This window comes from Heloderma suspectum, chromosome 4, assembly GCF_057233095.1.
Source record: "Heloderma suspectum isolate Gila_16-S chromosome 4, 16-S_ref, whole genome shotgun sequence".
NCBI lineage: Eukaryota > Metazoa > Chordata > Lepidosauria > Squamata > Helodermatidae > Heloderma > Heloderma suspectum.
The window spans coordinates 249,991,255-250,009,467 of NC_139461.1; the positions used below are offsets into that span (position 1 = coordinate 249,991,255).

General features: G+C 43.3%; 1 protein-coding gene and 1 long non-coding RNA gene across 2 annotated transcripts in view; one reads left to right on the plus strand and one right to left on the minus strand.

Annotated features, from left to right (window-relative positions):
• The window catches only part of NFASC (neurofascin), a 222,563-nt gene extending 211,106 nt beyond the window's left edge, over window positions 1–11,457 (plus strand). The window contains exon 35 of the mRNA XM_084853243.1: window positions 9,588–11,457. Within this exon, the coding sequence (XP_084709369.1) occupies window positions 9,588–9,819 (232 nt within the window). The 3' untranslated portion in view covers window positions 9,820–11,457. The remainder of the gene's footprint in view (window positions 1–9,587) is intronic.
• The window catches only part of LOC146348484 (uncharacterized), a 43,848-nt gene that overhangs the window by 1,780 nt on the left and 23,855 nt on the right, over window positions 1–18,213 (minus strand). The window contains exons 3-4 of the long non-coding RNA XR_014790646.1: window positions 7,615–7,819; window positions 1,760–1,858 (exon numbers count right to left, since the gene is read on the minus strand). This is a non-coding gene — a long non-coding RNA (uncharacterized LOC146348484). The remainder of the gene's footprint in view (window positions 1–1,759; window positions 1,859–7,614; window positions 7,820–18,213) is intronic.

Consider the following 18,213-nt stretch of genomic DNA (forward strand, 5'->3'; position numbering starts at 1 on the left):
CAACTAGCAAGGCAAGAGTTATGCTAGGTAAACAAGAGCGCAGCAAGGCAGAGACTGGTAGCACCTCAGACAGCACTTTGAAGGAGCTGCTAAGCTGGGGTAGCTGTTACAGCAACGGACTAGCTGCAACTCATGGCTTAAGTAGGCCAATCAGCGCAGGTCCCTCAGAAGCTCAACCTCCCACTGGAGCTGGAGCTTCTGCACCCTTAAAGGGCCCACACTCATTTCGGTAGCCTTACGCTCCTATGTGGCTGAGGGTCCTGAGTGGCTTTGGGAGAGCCATTCTTGGAGGCTGAGGTTGATGGGAGGGCCAGGTCCTTGGGTCTGGGGGATGCATCAGGGTTCCCAAGGGTCCTCCTTGGAATGGAGTGACCAGTATCTCATTGAGCTCAGAGTCCTCTTCAGGGTGATGCTGAGCCTCTAGACCCGGTGCCATAACAAGCGCTTGCTAAATTAATCACATTTCTTTAATCTACATGACATGGAACAAATCTGCTCTTTGGCACATCATGCCTTCCTTACTGTTTAGAAGCAAAAAGTCAAGCTATTCAAAAGTCCCAGGATGGTTAATCAGACAACAGCTGATTTGGAATTGGGGGGCCCTCGTGCAAGTCTCCTGTGTTTCCAGAATTATTCAGTAACTAACAGAGATGCAAAAGGACTTTATTTAAAACACAGAGCAAGTTCTGGTGTCAAGAACAGCAAGCTGCTTGGACAGTTCCCTGTGGAATTTTGAAAGAAGGACCAGGTGTAAATCTTGCATCGTAAAATCATAGGTTGGATCCAGACTTGTGACAGGTGGAGTTCTGCTAGTGCTGGAAGAAGGGCTGAGTGATTTTTGCCAGTCCCTTCTTCCACCTGCAGTGCCCTGTGCCTACAGAAGTTCTGCTCCAGAAGGTTGGGGACCCTCCAGAGCAGCAGGAGAAGCAGTGCAAGGCACTCCAGGGAGAAGAAGGGAATCAGGAAAAACAATCTCTCCCCCCACTGACTTCCTCCAGTAGGGAACGTCTGCTGGATCTGTCTCTTCTGTGAACAGAAGGAGCCCTTCTGTTCATGGAATGGCCAGCTTGGATCCAACCCCATATGAGTAAAGGTAAAATGGTCAGATTATTTGAGGTCTGTGCACATTTAAAGATAGAATTGCTGTGAACATGTCACTCCAATAGTGGCTATTCCCTAAAAAGGCTGTAATAGCCATTTAGGGGACATTGTTTACACTCCAAATTGTTATCCTGTAAACGTGAACCACTATCTTGTTCATGAAAGTAGTTGATTGGTTTCCCACTCACCCCTCTCTTCCAAAGTGCCTTTAAGTAGTGAGATTACTATTCTAAACCATATTGGTGATTGTGAACTCTCCAGGCTAATGCACCCCAAACAGAAACCATGGATTAACGCAACTTTGAAAACAGTTGAGTTAAAATATACTCTTTAATCAGGCGTTGATGCTCTTGATTGAGTAAACGAAAGTGCAGATGAAGCATGGGAGATCTTGGGACGCACCAGTTGTAATCCATGTAATTGTGGGAACAAAAGCATAGTCTAGAATTCTGCATTAATCTGGAATAAAAGTGTCTTGATTCATGGCATGTAAATGATTGCAAATAAAAAGAGAAAGACAATATAATAATATGGCAAATGGACAAAACAGCATGGTATAAATGAATGGTGGATGTAGTTCCGCTAAATACTAGCCATCAAAACATTTGATGCTGTAGCTGAATGCTCATTTTGTAGAAGCATTCCATGTTTTACATACCTGGCCTTTGATACTAAGCTCCTCGATCACACACATAAATAGTGAGGTTCTAGTAGACTGTTTTCATTGAAGGCACTTGCTTTGACAGCTGCCTTTTTGCTGTGGATGAAAATCACAGGGTTTCTTTAATTTAGCCTGAATGTTTTGTTTACATAATTTTTAATTTAAATCTGATCTTTCCACCCAAAGCATTATGGGACCAAAACCTTTGCACATGTTGCTACATTGCTTATTAAAAAGCAGCTTGAGAACTCTTGAAAATACACATATGGATTAGCTGTCTGAGCTGGGGTTCACTGCTTTAAAAAGAGCCATCTCGGTTTCTTCCCCTTGGCCTTCATACCATATCAGAATTCTGTGTTGGGCCAGTGTTATGTTGTTGACACCAATCCCTCTAAAGTTGAAAGCTGCTTGTCTTAAATGATTGCTTAAGCTTTCTCATTATTAATGCTTTGACAGCAATAAAAGAACCAGTCAAGACGGTGAAATCTGGCCCGAGCTGAATATTAGTGTACCGCAGTGAGTTGGCTGGATGAAGCTAGGGATGGGGGAGAAATATGTTCAGTTTTCATTGTAATGCAAAGTCAACTAATTTTGCACTTTTCAACTACTTTCCAAACATAAACTCAGTTATCTTTCAAAATTTACACTTTCCTAGATTTTGTAATGGAGTTCTTTAATAAAAAAAAATGCAGACCAAAATGCATATATTGGGGAAAACAACATTAGAATGCATTATATGAGGAAAATTGCTTTAAAAATGTTTATATTGGGCAAAAATGTGTAAAAAATGTATGCATTAGGAGAAATGTACACAGAAATGCTTATGAATTTTCATGCAAACTTTTAAAAAAAAATTCTCAAAGTTCAAGACGAACTGAATTTAAGATTAGAATAATGAACAACAGAGAAACTGAAATTCACAGATTGGTGCCTCCCTAGATGAAACATACTTTAGGAATGGCATGGTATGCTACCAGCATAGGAGTAGAAAAGCTGTGAGCAGCTCCTTCAGCTTGAGCTTTTGAAAAACTCTGTGTGTCCACATTCTGCCCTGTCCCCTGAACAACTACTGCACAAGTTAACACCAGGAATTAGAGAAATGACACATCTCGTAAACAGCGGGAAACGAAGGCAAACCTGAATAGTTGACACAGAAGTGTGGCTGGCAGATTCAGATTCACAACTATTGAGATGTTAGGCCAGAGGAAGTGAATATCAGCGCTTGAAAGGTGGACAGAATCTGAGATGACATCCTTTCTTTATTGGTTGTCTTCCTGCCTTCATAGAAGCATGTCTGATGCACTCCCATCACATCCTTAGTGCCCTGTGCATGCAGCGTTCCAATTGCTGCAGACTCCAATTAAGAGATACTGCCACTTCTTTCTACTCTGCTGCCAGAATAATGGTCTCCTTGTGCAAAGCCTAAGCTAAGAGGTTTGGAAGCCCTTATCCTTAAAAAGCATTCTGTTCCAGTAATCATGCCTTACTGTACCAGCTGAGAGAGAGAGACAGCGCACACACAAGCAGGGAAACAAGTCAGAACGAGACTATTAAAATTCTAGGCCCACTGTTCTGGTTCACCTGCTCCCTCTTCCGTCCACTCCATGTTTTTAGATATCATTTCTGGGCTCCAAATCAGCCTAACACAGGTACCTGAAGTTCAGTAGTGCTGATTTCAGGACATGCAGAACCAGAGTTCCCTCTATAAAACTCAGCAATAATGAGTGGACGGAATTGGCAATTGCTTATTAAAAGCTAGGAGCACTTGCTTACACCCAACCTCTTTTGCTCCCTGACTGCTGGCAAGTGGGTTCACATGGACCCAGGTAGTGCTTCTTCATCAGACCCTTTTTTTGTGACCATTTTGTGATGCCTACAAATACTCTGGAGGTGGAATTTTGCTAGGCTGATTTTCTGAACTCAGAAGTATCAACTATTTGATAAGCAGGGTTCCTGCTCTTAACAGTGACTAATCAGCCCCATATTTTTCCAGGGTGATGCCTCAAAACTCTTTGAACAGCCCCTAAGAATGCATTCCATAATGCACTTCTTGCCTGTTCCACCCCTTTTTCCTCTATATGTAGGCAAATCTCTGTGTGCCCCTTGTAATGTGTATTTTTCCCCTTTAGTACACTCCTTTCAAAACATATCTACTTGCTTCCCAGAGCACACTTGCAATCCATACATCCAGTACAATCTCTACATGGGGGAAACATACCTTAGAAACAGAGATGTACAAAAATTTCATTGATGCTCAAAAAACTGACAGAAATGACCTATTCGCAACCCTGAACATGAGCACGAACATGATCACAATTTTCGGAAAAAGCTCACACATTCTCGAGCTTGTGATCATGTTCGCAAAATATATCCTTGTATTAAAAACGCACACGGTAAAATGTGCATTTTTCAAAAAGGACACATTTTCATGCTTTAATCAGTGTGTATGTTTAATCAGAGTGTGTGTGGGTGCGTGCTTGGAAAAGTGTGTTTTTTTCCTCTTCGGAAAAAACCCCACACACCTATGCTCATGAAAAAAAAAAACACGTGCTCACATTCCTGAGTGAGAATGAGGCAGGACAATCATCAGGGTGGGGAAAGGAGAGTGTCAATGTACTTGAAAATCACTCATCCCCCCATCACTACTTAGGAGTAGGGATATGGGAGGAAACGGTTGTGGGGTGGAGCTCTAGAAGTTTTCATCAGCTCGCCCCCTCCCCCAGCTTTCGTTCCATTTTCTACTAACTGGCCCAACTCGCTTTGCAGCAAATCGGGCTAGTTAGCAGATTTTCCGTGGTTTATTTGCACAAATTACAGCCATAATTTGAGTAATTTGCGCAAATTATGCAAAGCTGCGCAAATTCCGGCCACAATTTATGCAAAGCTCTATTTGCGCAAATTGCAGCTGACACCCAAAACAAATATGGGAAAAGTCCCTGGAGTTTGGGGAAAATCCGCAGCTTGGCTCACAACTGCAAGGTGAGTTAGGTGGGCAGTGGAAGTCTGTTGAGCCCCAAAAGAGCTGGATTTCCACGCAATGGATATCTCTACTTAGGACCACCCCTCTCCCCACAACCCATTTTCAAAGTACCCTCCCCGCATTTTCAGCCAATGCTAAGTGGAGACCAGATTCCTTTCTTTCCTGAAGGCAGCCTTTCTGCCAGCAGCTTGCTTTACTTCACATCTCTGGAACAGCCTGATGGAACGTGGGCCCTCAAACCTAGTGGCTATTTAGCTGCCTTTCATTGGTCCTTGAAGGAGGCCAAGTAAGGTGGCGACTGTGCTGACAGTCACTACTATCCTACTGGCTCCCCTCAGCTCTGAGGACACCTCTCTTTTTACTGTTGTTGTTCACCTGCAAATAACTTGCTTTTGAAACCATAATATACTTATTTTGAGGCATGTATGCATAATAGCATGTAAGCGTTCTTCTGGCTCTGCCTTCATTTGGTACAAGGAGGTGGTTAGCTCCTTCAGGAAAAGAAACACCCAGTGATGTTAGTTTTTATTTTTTAGTACTGTCCCCTGAAATGCATACCTCAACATTTTGGTCTCTGATCAGGCTCTTTCTGCTTCTCTTTCTGTTTTATTCCCATTCTTCACCTTTTCACCTTGTCTTCCTACATGGACCATGAAGGTCTCTTGAAAGGTAGGACTGTGGACTGCCCCAAAGTCTTGCACAACAGCTTTTTCTTTCAGCAGTTCCATCACTGAACTACAACCTTATTCTCTTATCCCCCCTCCCCTACCTCTCCACCACCAACCATCAGCATCTAACACCATTAAAGAATCCTTTGTTATTCCTGAGCTTGAGATTTTGGGCACCCGGGGTCCAATGAGTTGCATCCTGCCTGCAGATCCGGAGCCCTCACCGCAACCAGTGCAATTACCACAGCCTCAGCTTCATCCCTTTTCTGTAACTAATTCTTATATGTGCGATGACTGCCATCGGCTCATTGCACAATCACGAGTAGATCACTCGCATGAAAAAGGGTTCTTCTGGGTTGGCGTTTTGAGCAATTCCATTTTCTTGGGTAAGCTACTTGTCTGATGTGCCCCTGATATTTGAAAAGCAAGATGCAGCTGGTTTCACATGCTGAGTAGTAAAACAAAGGAAGCATGGTGAAGAAGCCAGCAGTTATAGAAGACCTTATGTCCATTCAGAGTGAAGGTTCCCCGGAAATCTTCCATGGACAAAATATTCACTCTGACATATGCAACTCTTGAACATGATGCCCCTAAACCAGCTTGGCTCAGGCTTCCTTGATTTAATACATTAAATAAGCAGCAAGATTTCTGTTTTAACAAATCAATAAATTGAATTTGTGTGTTAAAGGTTGCATATACTCACCTTCCTAATGAACTAACAAGGCAACAAAGTTACCTTGGGCCTGCAATCCAGAGAGCTACATTCAGTGTGCCTGAAAGCTTGGGCATGCCCAGCAGAATTTCTGACCTGTTGCATTTTAAGCAGCAGCCCTCTATGAAAAGCACCCTAGTATGTGGCGTGAGGGTCTGCTCTTGGGGGGGGGGGGAGGAACTCAAATGCTCCACTGAGTTTCCTGTGTGATTCTCTGGACTGTAGCCTTTGAAAGGTCAAAAGCCAGCAGGGAGTATCTTGAAAACGTCACTGGCCTCATGCATATGGGGGAAAGACAATCGAAAGGGAACATTCTGATCCAAACTAAATCAGGGAATTTAGACAGAAAAAAATCCTTCAACTCCCAGTACTCCCCATCCAGCATGGGGACTTTTTTCTGTCTGAACATGCATAAGATTGTGCCCTAAATTTGGAAATTGAGGATTTCAAATGAACATCCCTGGGTTTTGCCATTCTTGCTTTGTGGCTCCTTACACTGGCAAACCTTTCTGCCTGATAGCTCCTCTTGCCTCTGGTTCAGTTGCTTATAAAATCCACTAGCTGTGAAATGATCACGAACATTTGTCTTTGGACACCAGGTTAACCATATTTGCAAAACATGAGCTTTCCGTTTTTGCTAGACATGCAAAAGTAACATGCACTGTTACTTTTGCACTGTTGAACACCAAATCCTTCCAGAAGGAAAAGTAGAATTCCCCTTTAAGTTACAATAAATCGTGCTGGGCCCATGTGATGCAAGTGACCTGGGCTGGAACAGCTACCCACTGACAGCGAGCAAGCAATTGGTTTGGAAGAATCCAAGGGAGATGCACCTCTCACACACTGTGCAACTGATGTGTGGGACTCACCATGACGAAAGGTGGTGATGGCCAATGCCATAAATAGAGACCACAAAACCACATTGGAGACATTAATAACTATAGCCGGCCTGCATGACCTGCACGACCATCATGGAGAGCACAGCCCATTAGCCATATATAGTGGCCTGCTGGGTGCTGTTTTTGTAGTTCCAGGAAGATTGCAAAAAGTAGAGGTTTATCGAGCCCCGGGTGAGCTGCCATACATAATTGATGGGCTCTGTTCTGCTTGGCAGCTTGCATGTTCTGAACAGGACCAGGAGGAATTGATGGCAGCTTGAGTACTCCATACTTGTTGTTCTGTGCTCTTTATACAACCTCGGTAGATGCGAGTAGTGACCACTCTCTGGCTGTATGGACTATTTTATGTGGCACGATGGTTGTTATGGCAAAACACTATTCTATGGAACTAAAAAAAACGTTAGGAAACCCAGAACCATAAATGATCTTGTTCTATGTGGGGATGAAAAGCTGAGCCTCACAGTAATGCCGAGGGGAAGGGTGATTTTGTCTATTTATTTGTATTGTATCCCATTTTTCTCAAAGCAGTTTGAAATTAAAATCCACATAATGGTACAGTTAAAATAGGGATATGTGGGGAGGGGGGTGCATACCTGTCTTGCCCAGCCCCTGGCTATTGATGACATAGCCTGGGTTCCAGGTTCTTTCCTCCAGAGGGAGGGGACAGAGGGAGTTGCTTGCAGATGGACTCAGGGACTGGCTGGTGATAAAGAAGCCCACAAACACAGCCGCCCCTCCATTGACCTGCAGAATCTTCTGGTCCCTGGCAGTAGGTGATAAATTCCAAGTTCCAGGCTCCTAGAAATAATATTTTAATTACCCTCTGCAGTGATTTTAACACAGAGGAGGAAGAAGACCAAGGAAAACTAAGACCAGAGTCGAAAAAATACAGAGTAGGAAGAAGTCCAAGGGCATTCATTCCTACACATAGATCCATGCACATACACAGAAACATCCATGGTAAAAATTCCCACTGGTTTCCATTGTCTGGCATCCTTGTAAGCAGGGCAAAATGGAAATAACCATCCCTGTTTTGCTTCCTGCATCTGATAGAGCAGGGGTGGGCAACCTGTGGCCCGCCATATGTTTTAGACTACAACTCCCATCATCCCCAATTATTGGCTATGTTAGCTGGAGCTGATGGGAGTTGGATTCCAACAGCATGGTTGTCACAGATTCCCCACCTCTATGGGACAGGGATGCTGCCTCTGAACATGGAAGTTTCATTATGGCTCATAACCATTGATAGGACCTATTCTCCATGAAGTTACCCTCATCACTGAACCACTTAGAGATTTTATTATATTGAGCAGAATTACAAATAAATAAATAAATCAGGTTTTTTAAAGCCCTGGTATCAGTAAGCCAGCCTCACAAACTCTGCAGAAGCTTGCTCATGAGTGCCAAACATCTTTAGGCTGACATCAAGATTGCAAAGAGAAAACAAGTAGTACTACCCATGGGGGTTATCTGTTTGCACATCAAAAATCCTGCCTATAAAAAGAGCATGGAAGCATCCAGTTAAGTGTAAAGGTGCCATTTTATATTTGTCCACATCTTTTTTCAAAGGTTGCACAGGTAAGAGTAAATTTGAAATTCCCAAAATGGCACTTAAATATCTTATGCCCTAGTTAGATCTAACAAGAGGCACTCAACTTTCTTGTAGACGATTGATCCTCAATGCACATTTTGCCAACAAAGGCTGCTTTGAAGAGGTTGGCACTTAGAGCCTGGAATATTCAGAATGATATATGATGCTACTACATGTAAGGCAGAGGAATCCTGTGGTGGACCATAGGATTTCTTGGCTTCCCCCTCCTGAAGCTGTAGATGCTTCGAAGACTTTGGGAGGGGGACTACATGATCCAGTCCCTTCCTCACCCCCTCCCCAGTGCTCTTGCAGCCATCATGGAAAGAAGTGCAGCATCTGCTTTTCAAGGTTGCAAAATCAGCCTCAGAGAACCTCACAGAGATCAAAAAGGGGGTGTTCCAGTAGGCAGGGAGAGGAGGCAAGAGGGCTGGATATGAACAATCCTATGGCCTCTCCAACCCCAACCCCACCAGTGCACCTCCTTTAGGTGGGCTCAAATGCCTGGCTAGAGGAAAAAAAACCTTACAAGGAGGATGGAGAGGCAGAAATCACCTCTGTCACTCCTCCCACCCTGTCAGCAGCAGCCAAGCAGGACATTTGAAAGTCTCCAAGATCAGATGTCACCTCATTAGGGCTGTACCCTTAGTCATTCTACAGTTGTGGCATTTCAGTAGGGTTTCTACCATTATACTGCTTGGTGGCCTGTTCCTTCCAAATTCATTTAGTTTTCTGGGGAAAAGTTCCCCTTTAGACTGAAATATTTCCAGGCAGTTACTGCATCTGCAAAGATCTCATCAGGTAATTTGCAATGAGCCATTTGCGGTCACGTTCCACAGAACGTCCTGCACTCTTGTTGCCTCTTTTGAGGACAGTCATCTGGACCACTCTTTTCACCAGTTTAAGGTTATACTGTTCCTTTAAAACCACACCTTCCCCATTTCTGATGGCACTCCCCCCCCCCTCTTTTGATACTAGTGACGAAGACAACAAGCCACTGCAGGGCAGTCAGACCTCGTTAGATGGCACGATAAAGCAGCAAGAAAGTGACGACAGCTTGGTGGACTATGGCGAAGGAGGTGAAGGGCAGTTCAATGAGGACGGCTCCTTTATTGGACAGTACACAGTCAAGAAGGACAAAGATGAGACAGAAGGCAATGAGAGCTCGGAAGCCACATCGCCAGTTAATGCTATCTACTCCCTGGCATAACAGAGTGGCTGCAAAAAGAAACGTAGTCGGTGTGGGTTGGCAAAGTCACCATCAACAACAGATTGCAACCAGAGTAGGACTGGACAACAATGACCAAACACAAACCTGACCAGGTGGTCACCAGTGTCATCATCTCTTTAGCAAACAAAGCAAATGGCATAGATGCACAGGCTGCTGAAGTGAACATACTGCAGCTGAAACCTGAGCTATCCCACAAGAGACCAATAGAAGAGCAGGATGCACAGATTCTACGCCCCAGGCTTCAGAACTTGGACTGAAATAAACACCCCTCTATACCCCCCCACCGCCCGATGTCTAATTTGTGAGATAATGCAATTCCTTTCATTAATAATGTACACGGATGAATTTCTGGGGTGTGTTTTTCTTTCTTTTAAGGATTCGAAGTTGTCCTCAGAAAAAAAGAAAGAAAGAAATGCCCAAACATGGGGAAAATCTGAAGTGAGGGGTTGGGTGAGAGTATAATGGAACCTCCCACGCTGAAAGCAGCATGAAACCACATTGCAAAACTGGCTCTTGGTACAAATGAAAAGCTGTTTTATAAACAGGAACCTTTCTGATTATTCATTTCTGTTAGAGATCATTGTAGCCAGGTCCTTGCTTATAGTCCTCACAAAGCAAGGTGTGTGATGCTCCTTCCTGCAAGATGAATGGTACAGTATTAGGCTTCAGTGTCAAAGCTATATGGATGGGGGAAGGGGAGGGGAGGTTGTTGCATTGACCAAAATTATCTCAGATCTTTATTAGTGCTATACTTCAAGTACTGGGTCTGCCACAAGTGACAATGCAAAGTTTCACTCTACCCATGCTATTTAGTATCTTTCCTCAAAGAAAGAGTTTAATGGAAACAGTTGCATCTTTCTGCCAATCCAGAATAGGAAAACGGAATTGGGTTGTTGTTTTTCCTGGATAATTATTGGGGGGAAGGAGTGTTGCTCATTCTTGCTGAAAGCAGTCATGCTTCCCTATGCACACACACGGTGTTAACTACCATCCAAGAAACCTGCATGTAGCAGGAAAGGAGGGAAGGGTGATCAAGGAAAAGCAACCAGCTGATGCTTTTCTACTGCTAATTGAAAAAAGATGGTACCTACTAAGAAGAAACTAACCTGGCATTGAAACTGCCAGCTACTTCTTTGAAAAGTTCAGGGATTCCCTGTCCCTAAGTGTTTGATGAAAAAGTACAAATGCACTCAGAATCAACCCGAACTGATCCATCTTTCTATTGTTCCCATCATTTGCATATCAGTCAGGGCTACATTTTCTGGTTTTCAAGGTAAAAGCCACTTTCCAGCACATACACCTCTTATTGCCTGCTCCCCTTTGGTCAATTAGCCAAAAGGAAGCCTCTCCAGTACTAAATAAGCAGCAGCATGGAACACACACTATCATGGTAGTTACACATCAAAGGCACTTGAGTCAAGCTAATTTGCTAACACGCGGTAACCCTGTTTTCCTCAGATACAGATTCTGTTGTGACACTGTTCTTCCATATATGCCTTAAACAGCTTCATGCTTTCCCTGAAGCTTAATAAACTATGAATACTTACCCATAGATTAAGCCCCTGGTGTAATCTGTCCATGCAGTGCAAATAAGGTGGCTTCCACAGCTTGGCCAGATGAGAAAGCATGGATCGTTGTAGAAGGTAGAGTTTTGTAATATACAGTATTTAGTGCAATGCAGTATGTATTCTCTTCATTCCGTGCACTTTTGAAGCCAAAGGTATTTAAAACAGAGAGCAGTTTTGACTCCTATAGTCAGTTTCACAGGCAGCTATAAAGTAATGTTAAGAATGTCAAAAGATCTGTTTCAGGATCGTGCTAAAATGGACATACAAATGATGTGGCTAAACTCTCAAACTGGATTGCTTTAAAGGCAGTTTTGCTACAAGGACCCCATTCAAGGGAATAGTCCAGACAAGAGGTTTAGTGTCTTATGTAAAAGGCTTAGTCACAGGCAGTAAGAACTTGAAGCTGAAATATGTTGGTATTTTTGGGCCCACACCTTTTGCCTTCAGCCCCACCCCCACCCCACTGGCATGAAGCCCTTGACAGCTTCTCCGAAAAGGAATCCATCCCTTGGGTTGAAAGAAGTTCTGCACCCCTGGGATAGGGTTTTGTTCCAAACACTGAGTTGGGATCACTGAGTTGGATATCCCAACCTGAACCAAGACATAAGAACATAAGAAGAGCCATGCTGGATCAGAGCAAGAGTTCATCTACTCCAGCATTCTGTTCACACAGTGGCCAACCAGCTGTTGGCCAGGAACCCACAAGCAGGTCAAGAGCACAACGGCACCCTCCCACCCATGTTCCCCAGCAACTGGTGTACATAGGTTCACTGCCTCTGGTACTGGAGGTAGCACATAGCCATCAGGACTAGTAGCCATTGATAGCCTTTTCCTCCAGGAATTGTCCAACCCCCTTTTAGGGCCATCCAAGTTGGTGGCCATCACTGCATCTTGTAGCAAATTCCATAGTCGACTTTGCGCTGTGTGAAGACATACTTCTTTTTCCTTGAGGAAAGACAAGCTGTTATAATAGATTGCTGTGATGAATACATCTCCTGGCCTCAAGGGTTTGCATGCTTATTTGCTTCAAGCAACCATCACCCTCCATGGTGGATTTGTCCACTTTTTGCCTTTGAGCAAGATGTCATTTTTACTATCTAGGATTAAAGGAAGCCCCTACCTTCAATGGGTTCATGTAGTATAGAATTCAATGACAGATGCTAACTGAATTGTTGTATTGGAAGGAAAGCCACTATTTGACATAAGATCATACAAAGCTGCCTTATACCGAGTCTGCCCTTTGGTCCATCTAGGTCAGAATTGTCTATATTGACTGGCTGCAGTTCTCCAAGGTTTCAGGCAGGAGTCTTTCCCAGCCCTACCTAGAGATGACAGGGATCGAACCTGGGACCTTTTGCATGTAAAGTATGTGCTCTAACACTGACAACACACTGTGTCAAAATTCAAACAGTGCCCAGTTAAGGATAGCTCATCCTGAATGCATTTGAATTTTAGTCGGGTCTCGCCTTTGAAAGTGACACCTCCCAAACTCTGTACGTATCCTTTCCAATCCAATTCACAATAGAGACTAACAGAACCTAGAAAACTTCAGCATTATGTGTAGAGGCTTCTGTCCCTAGACTTAAGTGAACATTCTTGCTGAAAGACAGAACTAGCTGACTTTGGCCTCTCACTGAGTCACAAGAGAAAACCAGGCACACTTAGTCACATATGTGGAACGTTTTGAAAATAAGTATTTTTAGGCTCTCATATGTACCTAGCAGTGCCTACAATCCCATTCTGTGTGCTAGACATGTGTGCGTGTGCATGTGTTTTCCTCGTAAGCCTCCCTCATATCATCTGTTTGAAGAAGGTTGGTAATAGGGGTGTGAGGTTGACTTTTAGTGGATTTAAAGATGCATTGCGGAAATTTAATAAAGGGTAGGAAAATATCTGTTCTTATTTATTTTATTTTTTTAAAAAAAGACTAGATGGCTCTGTGTTTAAGAAGACAATTTTTCAATTTCATCAGAGAGGGTTAGCACAGCCTTCTCTATCACCATGTTATTTGCTTTGTAATACAGCAGAAAGGAAATGTCTACTTTATGAGACAAAATATGTTATTGTTTGCCATTATAGTCAGTGGAGTTGCCTTGGGAATGGATTTGTGCTGAAAGGGTGAGAGCTAAGTTCAAAAAATGCATATCTTTTGATTAAAGCCCTATATAACCTAATAGAAATACAAACCAGGAACACTTGGTGAGACGTTTCTCCAGCAGCCATGAAAAACTTAGAGAAGGGTATTCCTTTCTGTAAGAGCTGCTTAGGCGCTCTCTCAAATGCTAAATCAATGCAATAGCTTGCTTCCCTGAAGAGTCATTTAACTGTCAGTAAGCAACTCATCCCTTCCTGTACTCTACGGGACCCCTTGCATTAAACTAAATCTGAGCTGTCCCAAGTAAACTGTTTAGCTGCAATCTTAAGCACACTCACTTGGCAGTAAGCTTCATTGAACACAACAGATCCTACTTTTAGATTATGGGTGCAGAACCTCATGCCCAGGGCCCAAATCCAGCACTCTTGGGGCTCCATCCAGCCCTCCGGGGTTTCCAGAAGGCCCCACTCCCTTTCTCCCAACCACTGATTGTTTGGTGGTTTCGTGGCTTTTGTGCAGTTTTCCCCCCTTCTAAAAGGTTGGATTGGCTCTCTTAAGGCTTCGTACCTGGCAGTAAGAGCATTAAGCAAAAATGTGCTGGCATTTTTGGTATTCTGGCCCTGCCCCTTGCCTTCGGTGCTGCCCACCACTGGAATGCAGCCCCTGAGAGCTTCTCCAAAATGAAATTTGGCCCTTGGGTTGAAAGAAGTTCAACACCACTGCCCCAATTTGTATTCATGACACTTGCACAACCACATTCCCACACAGCACTCACAATGGCAAATGGCATGCTACCTAGAAGGAAAATCACATTTCCCAGAGCTCCATTTGCGCACCGAGAAAATGCAGTACTCTTGTACACATACCTTAAAGAAAACCATCAGGGACCCACATAGCATGTGAATAGCAACTGCATTTATATGTTCAAAGGGGATGGGGGGAATCATCTGGAACGGCTCTTACTGGTGTTGGATATTGTGGGAACCAAGCAATGGGCAAAGTGGGGCATGAACGGAGACTAGCACTGATACATTAGGAGAGCTGGCAGCTATAAGTAGACTTGATGGTATTTATTTTATTGAACAGATTTACATTCTGTCTCACATGCAACATTTGAGGTCATTTCCAACAACAGAAATGTGTTACAATAAGACACAATGTCTAAAACCATTGTTAAGAATACTAATATGAAACTAGACACAATGCAGAGTCTATGACAGACATTACGTGGGGTCAAACTTTCAGAGGCATGTGACCATGCCATCGTGAATGCACTTGATGTCAACTGAGCCTGGAAGCTAATGGGGTCAGAAGTGGTTAGTACTTGGATGGGAGAAATATCTGAGAGGGATGTGACAGACTTCGTTAGGTTGGAGGTGAAACACATGTCTAAAATACCATTGGGTGTTTCAGTGATGATGGTGCCAGTTTGGTGATTTACTATATCTGAAGACGTGGTTGATTATATGGGATAAAGCAGCCTTCCCCAAGCTACTGCCCTCCAGATGTGTTGGACTGCAATGGCCATGCTGGCTGGGAATTATGGGAGTTGCAGTCTAAGACATCTGGAAGGTACCAGCTTGGGGAAGGCTGATCTAAAGTGATATAGAGAACTCTAAAGAATGAGATCTATGGTGCTGGTGGAGAAGCATTTTCCTATGGAATTTTCTTTAAATATAGTTTGAGCATTTACCCCTATCTATGGGACTAGCAATATGAATAAATCTTCACTAAATTGCTCCGGCTGCTTAGACTTAAGAACTGTGTGGGCAGAGTAAGCAACACAACCAGAGAAGCAGGCCACCACTTCTGGTTCATGCATCACAGCTCTGACCCACCGACAAAATCCCCCACCTACAAAGGCTCCTGAGGTTCTTCTAATACATACTGCATGGAGGTGAGGGGGAATGGAAGAGCTCTCTCCATGCACCACCCTGTCAACTTATGTGTGGCACAGATGTGGAACCTGCTCATTTATACTCATGCTCTGCATGTACCAGATGTGGTGACAAGACAGGCTGCCATTCTGAATTGCCTAACTTTCCAAAGCTTTCCTGTTTATGACTCCAGAAGTGACTGAAACATCAACTCACAGAAGCATGATGGTTGCCTTACTGCTTGCTCATGTCTTGTCTTGAAAAGATATAATCTGTTTAATTCCATTTTTAACATGACAGACCTGACCCATGTCTCATGTACGCAAATTCCCCATGTTCCGGGGGCACATCATATATAATCAGTCACCTCGCTTCATCATTGTTAAATTAAGCCAGCAAATCCAAAGATAAGGCCATCTCCATGGCTCAAACTAGCAGGAATGAAAGTTCTGACAGCATTGGATGTGTGTGGCACCAGATGGGAAATGAATTCCATTACCTTCTGCGGAATATTAGAGTACAGAAGAGACAGACTCTGCCTTATGTGCCAGCGATGCTATAATTATTGGCTAATTATCTTTGCAGGCGACAATTCTTTGTTGGTAGGGCAATACAGATGACTGAAGCCTGCAAAGGCAGTTCACGCCACAATGAAACAACCAGCAAAAGAAAACAATCAAGGTCCATCTTGACATTGTCTTTCCTTCCACTCAATTTCCACCCTGTAGAAGTAACCCACAGGTCAACTAGCAAAGTAGAGGCCTGACCGCCAGCTATCGATCTGCCTGTAATTACCTGGATTCATGTGTCTAAACGAGATGCAGCCCCACTACCTGTCGGAAATATCCTAGGGAGTGCCAGTCATTACTTATTTCCATTAGGGTTCAACCTCTTGTTTACTTACCTGACTCATATGACATACTGTGACCTTCTCTCCCCCCACCCCCGAACTAGCAGCTGCAGGAAAGACATTCCTGGAATGCAGAGAATGTGAAAGGTGAGTCCAAGCAAAATAGTGACTTCAACCTGTAAAGGAAACATGCACTGCACCAAGCTTAATTCTATACTAGTGTCAAAAGTTTTCAGCTAAGCAATAATAATAGTAATAAAAAGTGAAATCAATTTTCTTTTACACATCGCAGTTCATCTTAATGGTAACAGCCAGCAAGGCTTTTCTGATAGTAAGGAAATCAGAATGCCATTTAGCTCTCCATTTAACCCAGGAGTGCCAATCTCTTGATCTGTCCCTTTCAAGTAACTATCATACTTCAATTGTGATATTAGAAGATAGTCTTGGGCCCTCTCACACTGAACTTACAAGAGCCTGAGAGACCTCTCTTTGCAGGTCTCCCTTTGCACAGGTCTTTGCAGAGACCTATGGAGGTCTCAAACACTTACCACCTTTAAATTATTGGACTCCTTTTCGTTTATTTGTTTTTAGTTTACAGATGTTCACACACACCCTATTCCCCTAAAGCCTCCCCCATTGGTCTAATACAGTCTACGTATTTATTTGCCTTCTTTTTTAAAAAGAAAAGAAAAGACAGGAAATATTGTGTTAATCTGCTTTCCAATATATGAATGCATATCTGAAGCTGTAAAGAATGAATTACATTGAATAGATTTACACACTATGGAGAAGTGTTTAATATATGGACTGCATGAGCGATCTGAAAAAGGCCAAAATATTCAGAAATGTTTCTGAATCACTGTTTTTTTTTTAAAAAAAAGCTGATTTTTTTTTGTATAGAGAACACTAAACATAATAAAAATATTGTTCAGAAGAGATGCTAAGTATGACATTCATTTGTCTCCTATGCAAAATAGGAAGATTGGCTCCACAACTAGGGTGACAGCTGGAACTTGAAGGGTTAGATTAATTCCTTTTCCCTATCACTGATGCGGGGTTCTTGAGGAACAGGCTGCAGCAAACATGCTGTCTTTGATGAAAATTGCCAAGGATGCTTTAAAAAACAAACAAGAGCAGAAAGATAGTAGAGAAACATCTGCCAGTGATGCTTTTAAGGGTAATTAAATGCTTTCCTCCCCTTCATGGATCACTGCCTTGTTGTGGCAAAGGGTAACTCAGTGAAGCCATAACCTATGCCGTGCAGGGCCACCCAAGACAGACTGGTCATGGCGGAGAGTTCTGACAAAATGTGGTCCACTGGAGAAGGAAATGGCAACCCACTCCAGTATTCTTGCCATGAAAACCCCATGGAATGTATCACAAGGCTAAAAGAGATGACGCCGGAAGATGAGCCCCTCAGGTTGGAAGGTGTCCAATATACTACTGGGGAAGAGCAGAGGGTATTTCCAAGTAGTGCCAGAAAGAGTGAAGCGGCTGGGCCAAAGCCGAAAGGACACTCAGCTGTGGATGTGTCTGGTGGTGAAAAGAAAATCCGATGCTGTAAAGAACAATATTGTTTAGGAACCTGGAATGTAAGATCAATGAATCAAGGTAAGCTGGAGGAGGTCAAACATGAGATGGCAAGATTGAACATCGACATCTTGGGAAACAGAGAACTAAAATGGACAAGTATGGGCGAATTTAATTCAGGTGACTATCATATCTACTACTGTGGGCAAGAATCCCTTAGAAGAAATGGAGTAGCACTCGTAGTCAACAAAAGGGTGGAAAAAGCAGTACTGGGGTACAATCTCAAAAATGACAGAATGATCTCAGTACGAATCGAAGGCAAACCATTCAACATCACAGTAATTCAAGTCTATGCCCCAACCACTGAGGCCGAAGAAGCTGAGGTTGATTGGTTCTATGACGACCTACAACACCTTCAAGAACTAACACCAAAAAAAGATGTCCTCTTCATCA